The 16,502-nt window shown below is 41.7% G+C and overlaps 1 protein-coding gene across 1 annotated transcript in view; it reads left to right on the forward strand.

Annotated features, from left to right (window-relative positions):
* kcnh5b (potassium voltage-gated channel, subfamily H (eag-related), member 5b) overlaps nt 1-16,502 on the forward strand; it is a gene marked incomplete at both ends in the record, with an annotated part of 157,157 nt that overhangs the window by 108,554 nt on the left and 32,101 nt on the right. The window contains one exon of the mRNA XM_083792342.1: nt 10,502-10,698. Within this exon, the coding sequence (XP_083648468.1) occupies nt 10,502-10,698 (197 nt within the window). The remainder of the gene's footprint in view (nt 1-10,501; nt 10,699-16,502) is intronic.

A 16,502-nucleotide genomic window follows, 5' to 3' on the forward strand; every position in this document is an offset into this window, starting at 1 on the left:
AGTTGGAATGTTAAAGAATGTTTTTATTCCATCAGAAAGTCGTTTTAGTGTCATTAAGTCGTAGTTTTACATTGCAAAAATGTCTCTGTATTTAAAGGTTATTTGCGAATTTTGGGGGTGTACAGTAGGGGGAGGGTACTTTATAGAAGACAGTATAGGATAGGCATAAAGTAGGAGATCTTTGAGGGAGACAGTGTAGGAGAGACATGGTAAGAGGTCTTTGAGGAAGAGCGTATAGGAGAAATGAACAGACAGCTGATGGGGAGACAGTGTAGGAGAGATAGACACTTGGAATGTTGAGAGGGAGACAGTGGAGGAGAGGCAAACAGGAAAGCTGGGAGCAGCTGGGTAGTACACATGGGCAAAGGCAATGTTGAACATGTCGATGAGAACACCAGCCAGCTGTGCCACATACTGTACTTTCTGATTCCCAGGCAAGGGATGCCGTCTGGCTCGGCCACATTGTGGGTATTCTATGTCTGTTGACGCAGGTCAGCCTTGGCGATAACCATGCAGAGTACTGGTCATTGTCCACGGCAGTGGGGGATCCCTCCGGGAGGCTAGTGTTAATAACAGACGTCTACGGAAGACGTAAAACAAAACAACCTATTCAGGTCATCCAGGGTCGAAGCCAATGATGTTATACTGTAACATGTGCAGCTGGGTCTCTTTTTGGACCCTATTAGTGGGTTGACCACTGCGGTAAACCACGTATAGGGACTCTATACTAGTCTTTTCTTTTCGTTCTGTCTCCATCTTCTCACTGTATTCCTGTTTGGCTGCCAATTATTGCTCTGCGGAGATCATGACAGACTTTTAGTTTTCTCGCTTCGTCTACTGGAGGTGAAGGCGGTGTCTCATACAATGAGGGCAGCTTGTACTCTACGTCACTGTTGATCCATGGTTTCTGGTCTGGAACTTCCTCTATACACTTTTGGATTAATCCAATGTCTCCTTCCATGTACTCGTCGATGTTGCCATCTGATGCATCAGAGAAGATCTCCCAGACAGTCCACAGTAAAAGCACTTTTTGAATCACAGCATGTGTTTCCAGAGGCGAGTGAACAACTACATCCTCGATGGGCACATGGAGTGACTTAATGAGATGGACGGACAGCTTTTCAATGTATTTGTCAGTTTCTGTCCATCAAGTTGCTCCTCAGTTAAAGTACTCATAATGAAGTCAGTAGCTGGTTGAAATCAGGCCAATGTTCGGGCCAAGTTCGTGGAGTGATCTTTCCCCCCCCCCTTTCCTTTCAGTATTTAATCCTACCCTAGAATCAGCTGAGTAGGTTGATCTAATGCTAGACTGCAGATCGAAAGGAAGATCATTTGAACTTGTTTATAGTTTAAACCTGCCTTACATAAAAATAAACTAATCTGTGCAATATGAATAATGCTGTGCTGCACATGTCATCCACCAATGTTGTTTGTCCTATCCTTTCTAACAGCATGTTTTCAAAATCCAGCTTGACTCTAAGCTCCTCCTAAGAATTTGGGCTCCCCTCCCCAAGCTCGTGCCAGAATTGTTGAGAGATCTTGGCTTTGCTGTTTAAAATCTACTCACCCCATTCCCATATCTATGCTTCCCACTATTTTAGCTTTTTGATGACTTTGCACAAATCTCTATCAGTATATTACAACCAAGAAGTGGTGTTAACCCTTTCGGAAGCGTTAACAGTAACACCCTCGGTGTTACGAAAGTGTTCACATCCACGCTCTTTGCGCAGTGAAATCCTTACAAACAAAAACACTGAAACTCGCTTACAATATGCGCACCTGGCAACCCACCTACGTTACACACACACACACACACACACACACACACACACACACACATTACACGGCGATTTGGAATGGAATCACACAGAGCGCAAACGAAAGAGTACAGCGTGCAAGTCCCAAACGGAATGTCACATAATGTGTGCAGTCACAGTGTGGGATAGTTTGGTTGTGACCAGCATGTCTTCACTGAACAAACACTTTATCCAACCCTTCCTTTTTATCTCCGCTGTGTAGTCGGAGACTATGAGGCAGGGGGACGCTCCTATTACGAGCCTCGCTACAGTACACAAACTATTTACCTTATCCGCTACTACATGTGAAGGACACAATAATGGGTTTAAAAACACAGCTGAAGGTAGTCAAATCCCGCAATTTCCTTCTTCACATTTCTTCACAACGCAAAGTAGAGTTTCGGGCGGCGAAACTTTTTTCTATTATAACGAAATTGATCACATAGTCAGCTGCCGTATGCAACCGCAAAGGCTCATTAGGGCAGCTGACCACTTAGCACGAGCTAAAGCCATATCTTCCCTATAGGGAATAGCAGTTGACCAATCAGCACAGCTAAGGTGGCAAGGCAGTCATATTTAAAGTGCGGGTGGAGGCTGTATGCCTCCTGGGGGGGCAGGAGGAAGCGCTAGGGGGACAATTAAAAAGGAGGGAGGGAAACGTCATTTAAAAAAACAAATATATATATATATATATATATATATATATATATATATATAATTATATATATATATATATATAATTAAAAACAAAATCCAATTCAGTTCATTATTGTGCCAGTTTAACCACCTTTAGGTTTTTAAAACATTTTCAAAATCTTTAGAAAATAGCCGATCTGCAGTATTTATAAGCTCACAAACTATCAGTACAACGCATGGTGTCTATTTTTGCTTTTTAAAATTCTGCTACACTACCTGAAATAGCAAACTTAGAGAGAGGGTGTGCAAGGAACCAACACATGAACCAGAAAACGGCAAACTTCACTACTTCATAGAAGTAACGACGAGGCTGGCAGCCAGCAGCTCATGCTGTTATCAAACAACTCCTCCCCATAAGTATTGGAAGATCCAACGGGAATAACTTTACGTCCACCGGGACAAAGTTCTGTTCAAGTTCTGGATTCCCCTTCAAGTTCTTCTTAAGCCGCACAGTAGATTCTGACTGTTACTCATCAGCCCAGCTTAATTGGCAGAACCAGCGTCTGGCAATGAGAAGCTATACGGAAGTACAGAACTAACGTTATGTTTATTCGTTTTCTAATTATGCTGTTCAGTATGTAAAGACCATAGTTCCATTGATGTTCAAATGCTAGTTTCTTTGATGTCTGTATGAATATATATATGTGATACACACATCATCGCCACCCTCGCATCCAACCTTGGAGCACGGCACATCAGCCCTCACATGCCCTAGGTTGGATACTCTCAGGGAATGATGAATGCCTGAATGATTATCTAGATGTATTTCACCACATGAACCCGAGCGTCTCTATTCTGGGCATGTCATAGTAGGCCAACATTCGGGGCCCTTTTCCACCGGGTTGAACTGGTTCTGTTCTTTTATTTTCCCACCAAATTAAGGCTTCATAATTCATATGTTATTAATAGGGATGTTAATAGTTCATCTTTAATCGCATTTAAGGTTGTTGCCAATCAATGTATTTTCTTCTTTAATGTAACACTATTTTGTAAGCTACAACCTTGAGCTTAATAGCGCAGTGCCAGCAATGTATTTATTATCTCTCGCGGAAGCAAAAGAAAAGTCTCAGTAATGTCATCTCTGCTCGTGTAAAAACAGTGCAAGTACAACATCATACATTACTATGGAGTGTAATCGGTACTGAATGTGTCGCCGCAGCAGAAACTTGTGTGTCTAAAACAATCAAATCAACTTCCACTTTAGATATTCTGTACAAACGCTATTGATCGTGAACGAATTGACGGTCTTATTGGTTCTATTTAAAATGCGTACAAACATTATTTTATGAAACTAACTGGCTGCCATTGATGATTGAATTACCCCAGTGAAATAAATAAATATATGTAGGCTGTAAACGTGAACGGCCAATGTTCATCATGACGTATCCTTGAGTACTGCTTAAAACTGGTGGAAATGTGGTTCGCGTCCGGGTCGTTAGAAAGGACCTGCATAATGTCTATATTTATCTATATCTATATTTCTAGAACTAAAGTTATTTTGGTAGAAAAAGGGCCTCAGTGACAATAGTAGATCTACAATCTCACAACGTGTCACATCTCTAACACACACACACACACACACCCACACACACTCTACACGGAAATTACACAAGCATATTCGTAATACAGTGCATGCAAGTATACAAACACCATCAACAGACTAAAGAGTACACACACACACACACACACACACACACACACACTCTCACACTCTCACTCACTCACACTCTCTCTCTCTCTCTCTCTCTCTCTCTCTCTCTACCACACATAGACATTAGGACACAAGCCATATCTGAACACAGTAGGGGGTGGATGTGGAGAGACACAACAATGTAGAGAAGGCTAGAGGAAGGAAAAAGGAAGAGGAATATCACACGCGTGACACGCCACACACACACGCCACACGCACACACAAATATGCCCTGCGGCTTAAAATAAATCTCACCAACATTAAGTTTCATCTCTCTTGGCAAAATCATTTTATATGAACTGACTAGAAAAAAGCAGTTCCTGGAGAAACTTACTTAAATAGACAAATTGTGGTTGCAGATTAAACTTTTTCATAGATGTTATAGACACCGTAGCTTCATAGGCTTGTTTGACAGCGAATATTAACCATATTATTTTATCAAATTATATTTTATTTTATAATCGATTAATTCGATTTAGTTTGATTCACTTTTGAACCCCACAGTTCACACAGATTATGATTTCCACCATCATAAACTAAGTCTAACAGTGTACCGGCTAATGTATCGGCCAAAGTAAGTACTATTTGTGACCTTATTTGTGAGCAGCAAATGAGCAGGGAAACATGTCTGCAGTGTAGTGCCGGAGATCTTTAAGCTGTGGTTATTTATTGATGCAAAGGGCTGGATAATCAATACAGTATTGTGAAAAATAACATGCTGATACCTGGCTTTATCGATTTGTTGTTATCCTCACATTGACAAACTGCCTGCTAGTGGGCATGCTGATTAGTGTGGTGCTGCTCACCTTTGGCCAAACGGAAATGGCAATGTTTATGAATACATCACATACTGTGCATCCCAAGAACAATGTTGGTGAAAGCAGATACAGATTTCAATCGTGAAAATGTGTGCAAATCTTTGACTATTATTTGATTTATTTCACAGTGAATGTTTCTAACTCAAATATTTGCTTCTGGGGGGTCCCTAGAACAGACGGGGGGTCCGTGGCCAAATACAGCAGTGTGGAGAAAGGTTCTGTCCAATGCACGTTTATTCGCATGTTCTGGTGTTGCTGTGTATAGGCGGGGGGGGGCTGCATTTTGTACAGGACTGTAGCAGCAGCAACGTGTCTTCTGTGGCTAAGGCTATCGATGGAGAGTGTTGTACTGGCAGTGTCCTGGTCAACTCCAATTATTTTGAGGGCCTTCCTCTGAATATTGTCAAGTAGACCAAGATGTGTAGGTGGAGCACACAGCTGATTGAGGCGTACTTCATGACACTGCGGACCTGTAGCTTGTAGACAGTTGCTCGGCTCTCAGTGGTGAGTTTACTGGCCACTGGCCACAAATTTGACACACACATTCCACACCAGAAATCTCCATATGGGCATGAAAGGGACACAGACATTATTGTCTGCATTATGTATCTTATTGCAGCTCTGTTCTAGTGCAGGGGTTCTCAACCCGACCTGGGGGGTCGCCAAATTATTTTGGGGCGTCCTCAAATTATTTTCAAAAAAAGAAAAGGAAAAAAAAGAAGATATATTTATACTGTATATTTTCTCTATTATTAGGTTATTTTTGCAGTCAGTTTGTATTGGGGGGTGAGTCGTGAGACATGGCCAAAGCATTTCCTAGAAAATCTGATTAATCTTCTTAATCCATTATTCATGTGGTTATGAGAAAGGGATTTTATCTATTCTCACAGCAATATGTTCTTCCCCCATGAGCAATACCACTGCAGCAAGCACAGGAGAAGGAGATTACATCACATTATACTACACGCACACATACTGTAGAGTCAGACATGCATGCGCAATTGCGCATTCACTTGCACTTACGCACATGTACACTTACCAGGGTTTCCGTTAGCCGGTAAATACCGGCCATTCACCGATAAAAATGTCAGCGGCCACGTAGGCCGTCTGCCATGCTCCAATACTCCACAGCTCCTCGTAATACATTACACAGCACACACAGGAGACTCACACAGGGCCTGTTGCCTGATATACAGTATGCTTCGTCCTACCACGGTGTATTGCAGCTAACCGAGCCGATCTACAAGCTCACAATGCATCGCATCCGCGCAGCTAGTGGTCTTGAATCTCGCCTTTGCTAGCCGCACAACACCATCTTACAACGAAGTATAAACCATGCTTTAGCTGGCGGAACAGTGGTGTGGAAAATCAACAAGTTGTAAGAGTTCAAAAAGGTTGTAAGAATAAAATTATGTGCAGAGAAAACAAACCAAAGTTCATTTAGCACTTCTTTCACCTCCTGTGTGTGGAGGCCTTAAGAGTAAAAAATAAAAAGTTTGCCCAAACTATAGTCTATACGCTTCAGACAAAGTTCTCAGGACGGGGTCTTGGTACTCGACAGCAGAGGGCGGTGTATCTAGCCTTTTTTTTTTTTTTTTTTTTACCTGGTCACAACAACACCTCAACACTGGAGCACTCATTAAGTGTGCACATTTGTTGCAGTGGGTGACTGACTTCCTCAGAGTCAAATGGAAGAGAAAGGGGGAGTTATATATCCTCCCCCATAATGATGTAATTGAGTCGTTTTAAAGAAGAGTGAAAATAAAACAAAATTAATAAAAGGAAAATGTATAGCGTTCATCAAACATCACCAAACTAAATAGTTACGTATACTCTGTATGTACATGTCTTTACTCTTTACACATTTTGTCTCCTATTTGTGATAAAAAGTTCATTTTTCCCCTTTCGTTTCACTCTCTAATTGGCTGTAAATTACATAATTACTGTGTGTGGTAGGATATACCAACCCCTTCCTCTTCATTCTGCTTGACTCTGAGAAGGCTCAAACTGTCAGTCAGTCACCTGCTTTAAACGTGAAGAATGAATGAGTGCTCCACCGTCTTACTTTGGGTAGTCTAGTATTTTCAAGTGCCTGCAGGTAAAAAACGTTCCACCCATTATCTCATTGCCAATCTTATAATTGTCAGGCTTTTGGTAGAATAACAGAATACTTACTAAGTTACTAGAATACTACAGGGTGAACCTTCATATTGGGATAGTCTCGGGCAGTGGTGTTTTTGGCGGCACATTTAGTCACATTTTAGTCACCTGGAATGTTTTAGTGTTAGTCTAGTTTTAGTCGACTAAATATCATAAGATTTTAGTCGACTAAATCTACAGTTGATTTAGTCGAACAAAATGTATTTTGGCGGGCCTTGATGCCGTCGTAATAACTCACTTGCTGAAAATAGTTGATCTACAAGCCCACAACGTGAGCTTGTAGATCAGCTATTTTCAGCTTGCAACTAATTGTAAAATGACATATGCTGGATCTCTTTTAGTCTAGTTTTTATTTGTTGACGAAATTGTCAATATATTTAGTCTTAGTTTTAGTCATCATAGCTTAGTTTTTATTTAGTTGGAAAAAGGTAGTCGACGAACATTTCTCGTCTTAGTTTTAGTCGACGAAATCAACACTGGTCTCGGGATTGGTTTTCAAATCAGTGGGCGTAGGTTTGTTAGCATTGGTTTTCTTTTCATTTCTTTAAGATTTATTTTTGGGCTTTTATGCCTTTATTGATAGGACAGTAGACTGACAGGAAATGGGGAGAGAGATGTTGAGATATACGCTGGCCCGGGCAGCATTGGTTTTCTCCGTTGTTCAAGCCTACCAGACTACTGCTTGGCAAAGATCTCTGGTCACCTGGCTACGTGAGACTATAAGCCCAACTACTGCTACTACTACAACTACCGCTACTCCAACTCTTGAACGTTGTCAAGCCACTGCAACCCAGGTGCACATTATAGACTCCAAGGACTAGCTGACTATGTGTCCATATCCGGACAGCTAGTTGGCCGTGGGCTACAGGGTCCCGTGGGAACTCATTCCAGAAGGAGCTAAGCTACCTGTCCAGGCCAGCGTTGGATATTTGAAGAGAAACGAGGCCATCAGGGTCAGAAGAGATATACACGATTGACAGAGACAGAGAGACCATGTGTACAGTATATGGATAAGAGCAGACGTACAGAAACAGACAGGTGCGTGTACTGTATACAGTATATCATTTATGCACCCACACGTACAGTATTGGACACAGTCGATGTAACACACAGAGTGAAAAATTCCAACATATTTTGATTGTCCACAAATATAAAGTTTTTCCTTCTTTTCTTTCACGTTGTTATAACAATAACAGAGTTGAGTTTTAATGAATGTAGAATGCAGGATATAATTTACACACAAATGTGAGGGACTTAATTTGCCTACCTCTGTGTTACAGAATATTATTCTAACAGACACACACACACACACACACGCATTTTTGACAGCCAGATCAAGGACTGACTGGGCTTCATTGGGTTCCTATTCAGACCAGCTGTCAGGGATGTCAAAGTTGTAGTCTTGGTCTATTTGATGCCGGTTTAATCCCTGATGAGCTGTGTAGGTTTTCCTTTTTTACATTAGCTGTAGAGAAAGCAGCATAAAAGCACAATTACAAGGAGTTGCTATGCAGCAAAGTCCTCTACGACAGCAATGACAGCAATAACAGAATATAGTCTAGTTGCCAGCCCATAGAGCCCCATTGTGAACCCGGACATGTTGAGTACACCAAAGTTTTATGTTAGAAATGTTGAGTATGGGTCCCCAGCATGTAGAAACTGCCAGATGCTAACTTGCATATGTTGTGTTGTGATGATGTCAGCACATTTGGGCAAGTAGCTATGGCCGTTTATAGCCCAAGGAGTGTTTTTTTGCAAAACGAATGCTTGGAATGGATTCAGCATCATGAAAACCCCCTAGTTTGACATGTCACATGCTACATAAAGCATGATGAAATTTGGATTTTTTTTGCCTTATATAGGTTGTTAATGGTATGGTCACATATTTATGCCAATTATGAAAATTGCTCAACATATTACTTAGCATCCGGCAGTTTCTACATGCTGGGGACCCATACTAAACATTTCTAACATAAAACGTTTGTGTACTCAACATGTCCGGGTTCACATTCTGGCTACTATACTAATATACCATACATACTACAATGTATTGTACTTGACTCCTTAGTGGTGGGCAGCTATTTTAACACTGTGCCACTCGAGTGCTAGCAGTGTTAATTTAACTATTATGTAACTCCTGCAGTGCACAAATGTAATTACACCACAATTTACCATAGCAATATACCACACTGTAGCAATATAATTTTATATCTTTCTTACATGTATTATTATTACACATAAAACAATACAAAAATGTATTCTCTGCATACAGTGAGAGTATAAACAGACCGGAGTGGCCTGGGATATACAAACAACTTCAGGTTATGTAGACAGTTTTACACCTTAGCTCACGGTCACTGCTATCCCGTTCAGAAGCACTTCTGTCTTTAATTTCCCTATAAAGTTCTCCTCCCAGCATGCTACCTGAGTGATGGAGAGAGGAGTCGTCAATATGTTTTACCTCCTTGTAAAACTTCACAATTCACAATCATTCATCCCCTTTGCTAGTTGTATGTTACTGTGTTTCTCTGAATACAAGCTGCTTGAAACTAATTGCCCATAAGGTATTCATAACGTTGTCTGAATTGAAACACCACGTCATGGTTGTCCCGCTGTCCTCCCATCACTGCTATCCTTCCAGTTGGATGTAGGTGATTTCAGCACAGCCTTCACCTCATCCAGCTGGCGTGCCAGAGCCAAAGTCGTTATATTTCCTGGCTCCAGCCCCTGAATCACTAGCCACGGCCATTAAAAGTTTCTTTGATGTGAAAGTGAAAGTGTGTTCTCTCTAGGAGAAAACAGAATAAGACATTTTAAAACGTCAATCTAACGTTAGAATTGATATATTCCCAGGATTTTCGATTGATTGATTCAACACTTATCTTATCTTGTCCCACCAAAGATTTCCTATACAGGATGACAATATCTCCAACAAGTGGTCCTATACTGTGAGAAAGCAACAGGCCTGATGAAGTTACTTTACAAACTCCTAAAACAGAATAGAAGCCTGCTGCATTGTCTTTACTTGGAGTAGTTGTGCATAAAATAACGTTTTATTTTTGTTTAGAACAAACCTGCATGGCTACAATGTTGCAGAGGTCTTCAGATTCTAGACACTGTACAAAGTACAAGAATGTAGTGGAGTCAGTCATATAAGTATCCAAAAGTACAAATCCTCAAGTACAGTCAGATACTTAACCTATTTTGAGGTCAGGCCTAAATGGGTTAATACAGATTAAAAATATGCACCTGGAAAATGCAAGTACAATACTCAAGTGAATGTACTTTGTTTCTGTCTAGTGTCCACCTGTCCACCTTGTCCTCCTGTGTGTATCCTATAGGTAAAGGAGATGTGTTTGGAGACGTGTTCTGGAAGGAGACGACCCTAGCGCACGCGTGCGCTAACGTGCGCGCCCTGACCTACTGTGACCTTCACATCATCAAGAGAGAGGCTCTGCTCAAGGTCCTGGAGTTCTACACCGCCTTCGCCAACTCCTTCTCTCGCAACCTCTTTCTCACCTGTAACCTACGCAAGAGGGTATGGTGCACACACACACACACACACACACACACACACACACACACACACAGTCACACACACCAGGCATCTCATCAGACTCCCTCTTCATCCTCACTTCTATTCCCTGCATTGTTTGTTTTCCCTCCATTAGTTTACCTCTCTCTCTCTCTCTCTCTCTGTGGTGATAAATTATACATACAATACCCATCGCCTCATTATGTCCTGTGCCCTTTTGGCAGTGCTGGCATCATAGCAGGCAGCTACGTCTGCCTCTGCAGGGTGCTGTGTGTGTGTGTGTGTGTGTGTGTGTGTGTGTGTGTGTGTGTGTGTGTGTGTGTGTGTGTGTGTGTGTGTGTGTGTGTGTGTGTGTGTGTGTGTGTGTGTGTGTGTGTGTGTGTGTGTGTGTGTGTGTGTGTGTGTGTGTGTGTGTGTGTGTGTGTGTGTGCTCGCGCGCGCGTTTGAGTTCTAGGTAATAATCTTTAGTGCATTCAATTAAATGCTTAAGGCGGGGCAAGTTTGACTGTGAGGCTTTAAACTGTGTGTGCGTGCGTTCATGCGAATCTGTATGTGCTTGTTTCATATACGTTTTTATGTGCACAGCACTGCACACGTGTTTGTCAGAGAACTGTTTTATACCGTGAGCACGTGTGTGTACAGTAACAGACTGTATCCATCCATTTATTATGTGCACTTATACAGACGCCTGCTGCATATTAGATCCATATGATGCATGACAGTTTGGTACATTGATTCGGTTGTGATGCCATGTCCCCTAATCTGGTCAGTAACAGTGACCACTTGAAATCAAACACATGGACAGTACATTGATCATTCATATCAAGAGGGCACATTCTCCTCGTGAAGCTCACATACGGACCACATCCGTCTCTCCCATTCCATCGCAGGGTCAGCCTTTCCAGCCATCTGTCTGGCAATTTGAGCACTCTGCGGGGTTCCCACGGTCATGACATTTCTGGAAATATTTTGAAATTAGAAAAAATAATAATAATAATCCAGTCCTGGAAAAGGTTTGGAATTTATCCAGGGTCCTGGAAAAATAGTTGGCTATGCATTGTTTTTGGCTATTGATTTTTTTATATATATATTTTTTTCCCACAATAACATTACACTAAATATGTAACATATGTCGTTATTTGCCGTTAATTTGCCGTTAACAGGCTGCGTGATTGGAGCCTAATGTTTACCAGTACGTGACAAAAAGAACAGATCTACAACCTCACAACATGATGCAGTGTGATCCTATGCCATAGGTCCCTAGCATATACAGTAGGTAGCAAACGTTTGGCACACCCTGACTCTAAAGACCATACAAATGGCCAAGTGGACCGTTGCTAGTTCATTTGGTTCCATTTATAAACTCTTAGGATTGTACTGTGTAAAAGTCTATAGTCATAGATCAGTTGAAAGTTAACCTTTCTTACTGCTGGGCACTTGTTAATCACCTCATCCTTCTACATGACTACATACATGGCTGCAGGCACCCGCACATGGGTTAAACAATTGCTACTGCAGTTTCTGTGTCTAACAAAACGATGTCTCCATTGTGCATGCTATTTATTTCATGAATGTTACATATGGCTGTAGGCACCCGTGCACAGGTTAAACCATTGCTACTGCAGTTCGTGTCGAACAAAAATATGTCTCCAGTGTGCATGCCATTTATTTCTTGCGTCAGGGAGATTGTTTTGTCTGTTCATTGCTCATCTTGTGTTGTCATCCTGTCATCTAGTCGCCGCCGCTGCACTGCTTCTGTAAACGTTATTCATTAGAACTACTGTAGGAGGTACAGGATTACATTCTGTTGTAATCCGGATTATGTGATGACAACAAAGTTGACTTGACTCCCAGTAGTGTGTGAAAACACAGATATGTGAAATGCAAGTGGAAGATGCTTTATAGCTGTCAGATAAATAACACAAACACAAAGACAGGGAGTGTCTTGTGCCTTTAAAATGACTCTCAAAAGGACTCTTACCTGTCCTATGGTTTGGATCTGGTGGATGTACAGAAAATAAACTCTTGCTGGTATACAGATGGAAGCCTGTGAATTAAGAATCTGTTCCGCACACAAAAATAGAATCAGAAAAAATAACATAACCCACACCACACCACACCACACCACACCACACCACACTCCCTTCTATTCTCTCTACTCCTCGTGCCACTTTGTTATTTTATTACCCAGAATCATGAAAGCTGCTAGACAGCGGCCATGATAAATGTAAACTAGTTCCAACCAGGAGCTCAGCCAGGACCCCTGGGACCCTCCGGAGAAGACAATGTGTGTCAATCTGTCACTCACACAGTAATGTGATGGCTTCCTAAGAATCTGCATCCCAAGGACTTCCCATTGTCTGTCCTCTCTGCCAGTCCATGTATCTTTACAACCATAAGCCATAAGAATTGTGCCTTTTCTGTCAGAAATAGACACTAATACAGCCGCGTGAAAGGTTAGTTGGATAAACTTTTGAAACCAGTGCAGTATTTCAATGTTTTTGCATTTACTTGGTATGATACCCCCCCCCTCTCTCTCTCGCTCTCTCGCTTTCTGTTCTCTCTCTCTCTGTCTGTCTCTTTGTATGATCTTAATGCCTCGTTGACACTGGCAGCTTCAAATACAAAACTACAAAGCTGGCATATGTCGGCGAGTCGCTGTTGAACACACTTATTGACATCATCAAGTGTGCGTCCGACATGCAAGAAAAATATAAAGGAAAATGGTTAAACAACACTTTGTGGCTTTGTAGCTTTGTAACTGCAGTTGCTGCCAGCTCGACTTGGGATTGGAACTTTGTAGATTTTGTAGCAGCTACAAACATCGGGCGTCGTTATTTTTTATTGTCATGTCCCTGGCTTGGTATCTGCCAGTCTGAACACAGCATAATACTTTAGAGAAGTTGAGCATTAAGTTCTCCTCCCAATTCTCACATGCTGTCCAAACTCACAAATGAGGCTGCGAGGAGAATCTGACAATTGCACATCCTGTGAAGTCTCTGAAAAATCTCTGTATGTGGAGATCCTGTGAAGGTATATGTCAAACAAATCCCACACAGGGAGTAGGCTACTTGTAAATCTGTATCTGAATGTGTGAAAGTTTGCCTATTAAAATTTTGTGAATGTGTAAAATGTGCATAAGAGTCTGTTTGAATGACTGGAGGGAGAATACACTGCAGCTCGGCACGTGAGCTTTAAGATGACAGCATGTTGTTTAGTGCATCATAACATAAGATAATTTATAAATGTAGTCTGAGACACTGTATGCCGTGCAAGTAATCCCACACAGGACTTGACTTAACCCAACTCATAGAGCTTTTTTTTTCTCGATTCTGACAATATCGCTCTCTACGAGAGTCTAAGCGGCGCTACTGCCCAATTTTGGGAGTACCTTGGCTTGTACAAATGCAAAATCTAAGCTCCTCCGAATCCGGCATCCATCTTGGATTTCTCTCCATTGTAAATGCGCAACAACGCCCCTAGCGGCCAGGGTTCTGTTGCGCATTTACAATGGAGAGAAATCCAAGATGGATGCCAGATTCCGAGACAAGTATGGACAGAGTGGATCAAAATACCTCTTTTATTGAAAACTACGGCCGTATGGCATGTAATTGTTTCCCGCACACCAACCGGACAAGGGGGCAAACGAGAAAGCAGCTTAGATTTTGCATTTGTACAAGGTAAGAGTGATTTTGAGGCAAAATAGTTCGCCCGCTCCCAAAATTGGGCAGTAGTGACTCTCGTAGAGAGCGATATCGTCAGAATCGGAAAAAAACTCTACGAGTCTAAATCTTGGGCTAGACTTGACTGTAGTCTGCACACTTCAAGTGTGCACTTGGAGAAAATACTGTTAGATCCTGTCCTGTCTGCTTGAGATGTATTACCTTTAATCATATTACCTTTTGGGAAAAGGGCATCGGCAGTGAACTATGCCTTAATATGCTTTCTGCAGCTCTCTCTTTGTTCATCCATAGGATTTCCAAATGCTGTTGTTTATTCCTCACAGGGAAACTCCAATAATGATTATTAATCAGAATTAATCAAACATTTTCCCCCTCTTAGACCAGAAATCTTAATTGACTATTAATCAGAATTACAGTGCAGAATTCTGGAATGGAACATTCTCTTGCTTCTCAGCACCAAGAAATTCTAACGGCTATTTAGAACTAGGCATGTAACGATATATCGTATATCGATATTAATCCCGACGATATGAATCGATTCATTGAAATAAAAAAATCAATATTTTTTTCGTGAACCTCATATCGTGATACGAATCGTATCGTGAGTTGAGTGAATCGGTACATGCCTAATTAGAACCAGTGTCAGGGTGTTGGCCAAGTGCATTAGGCTAGCTGAGGGAGAGACAACTTTGTGCTGTGCACTGTCAGAGCATCCTTTCGTTATGTTTATTGGCTGAACGGAAGTACTCTGGCTCACTGAAATGGGTCTGGGGGGAGGGCTTCTGATATCCCCCCTCTGGCGATATGTTTCTCCGCTTCTGGTCAGACTGGTCTTCAGGTCATAAATACATTTCCTTTTGGGAAATGTAGACTGTCTGTCTGGTGTGTTTGATATTTATGTTTAATAACATTGAATTTTAATAATTTTAACCGTATGTTAACTACATTTACCCACATTTGTACACTTTCTTATTTATTTTTTATTCAAAACAATTGTAAGGCCCAGGCCGTAGCGTAACGGTCTGGGCACCGGACTGGTGATCCAGTCGCGGTGTGCCGCGGGTTCGACTCCCGGACCCGACACGGCCTTTACCGCATGTCATCCCCCCATCTCTCTCCCGTTTCCTGTCAGCCTACTTTCTATCCCTTAAAAAATCAATAAAAGGCGTAAGCCGCAAAAAAATATCTTAAAAAAAAAAAAAAAAACAATTGTAAGAATAGCAGATTTATAAGCTCCCAACATATCACGATGCAACGCGTTGTGGGCTAGATCGGCTATTTCACTATTTGTTGTATGAAATAGTATAATCGAACCCTGGGTGGCTAGAAGTCCAGGCTCAGTTTGGGGTTGCATATGAGCCTGCAGGTGATGGGGTTTAAGTACATTCAGATAATATTGCACTTTATTGATCCCACATGGGGGGAAATGCAGTCATTCCAGCAGCCAGGACACAAACAATGCATTTATGAAGATACAATCTAGTGTCTGTTATACTGTAGGCTACCGGTATGTATTCACTGTGCACTTGTGCCACCAGAACAAAATGCTTGTACTTTACACTTGGCAATTGACGCAATACAAATTAAGTAGAGTTCTATTACTAGAAAACCCTCAGGCAATGCAAACCACAGACATACATACGGTAAACACATCTGCATTCATATGAGGGACAACATACAACTGTAACAAATGGACTTGCTGCAAGATTCAGTAAGTTATCACCATGTCAACAAGACAATGATTGGACAACAAAAACAAAAGATACCGGGTGCTTACGGTTATGAACTAATGAACTCTATTCCAAGGGAATGCAAAATGTTAGACTAAGTAATCCTGGTCACTAAACTGCCTCCCCCTGGCCAGGAATAACGTGTTCCTTCCACGCGCTATGTCCAACCAGGGAAACTCCCCCCTGTCAGGTGTAAAAGGAGCAACTTGGACACTCAGGCATGAAGGAAGCAGTCCGTTGCTCTCCCCTTGTCCCCCATATATATTGGTTGGTGGAGGGTGTGTAGAGCCCAGGATCACATTAGATGATTGACACAGGGGTGAAAAATGGGTTACAAAATCGTGGGATAAAAAGAATATATATATATAAAAAAAATGTTAGACTATAGAGGAAG

Source organism: Protomyctophum parallelum (assembly GCF_964188405.1).
Source record: "Protomyctophum parallelum genome assembly, chromosome: 20".
In the NCBI taxonomy this organism is placed as follows: domain Eukaryota; kingdom Metazoa; phylum Chordata; class Actinopteri; order Myctophiformes; family Myctophidae; genus Protomyctophum; species Protomyctophum parallelum.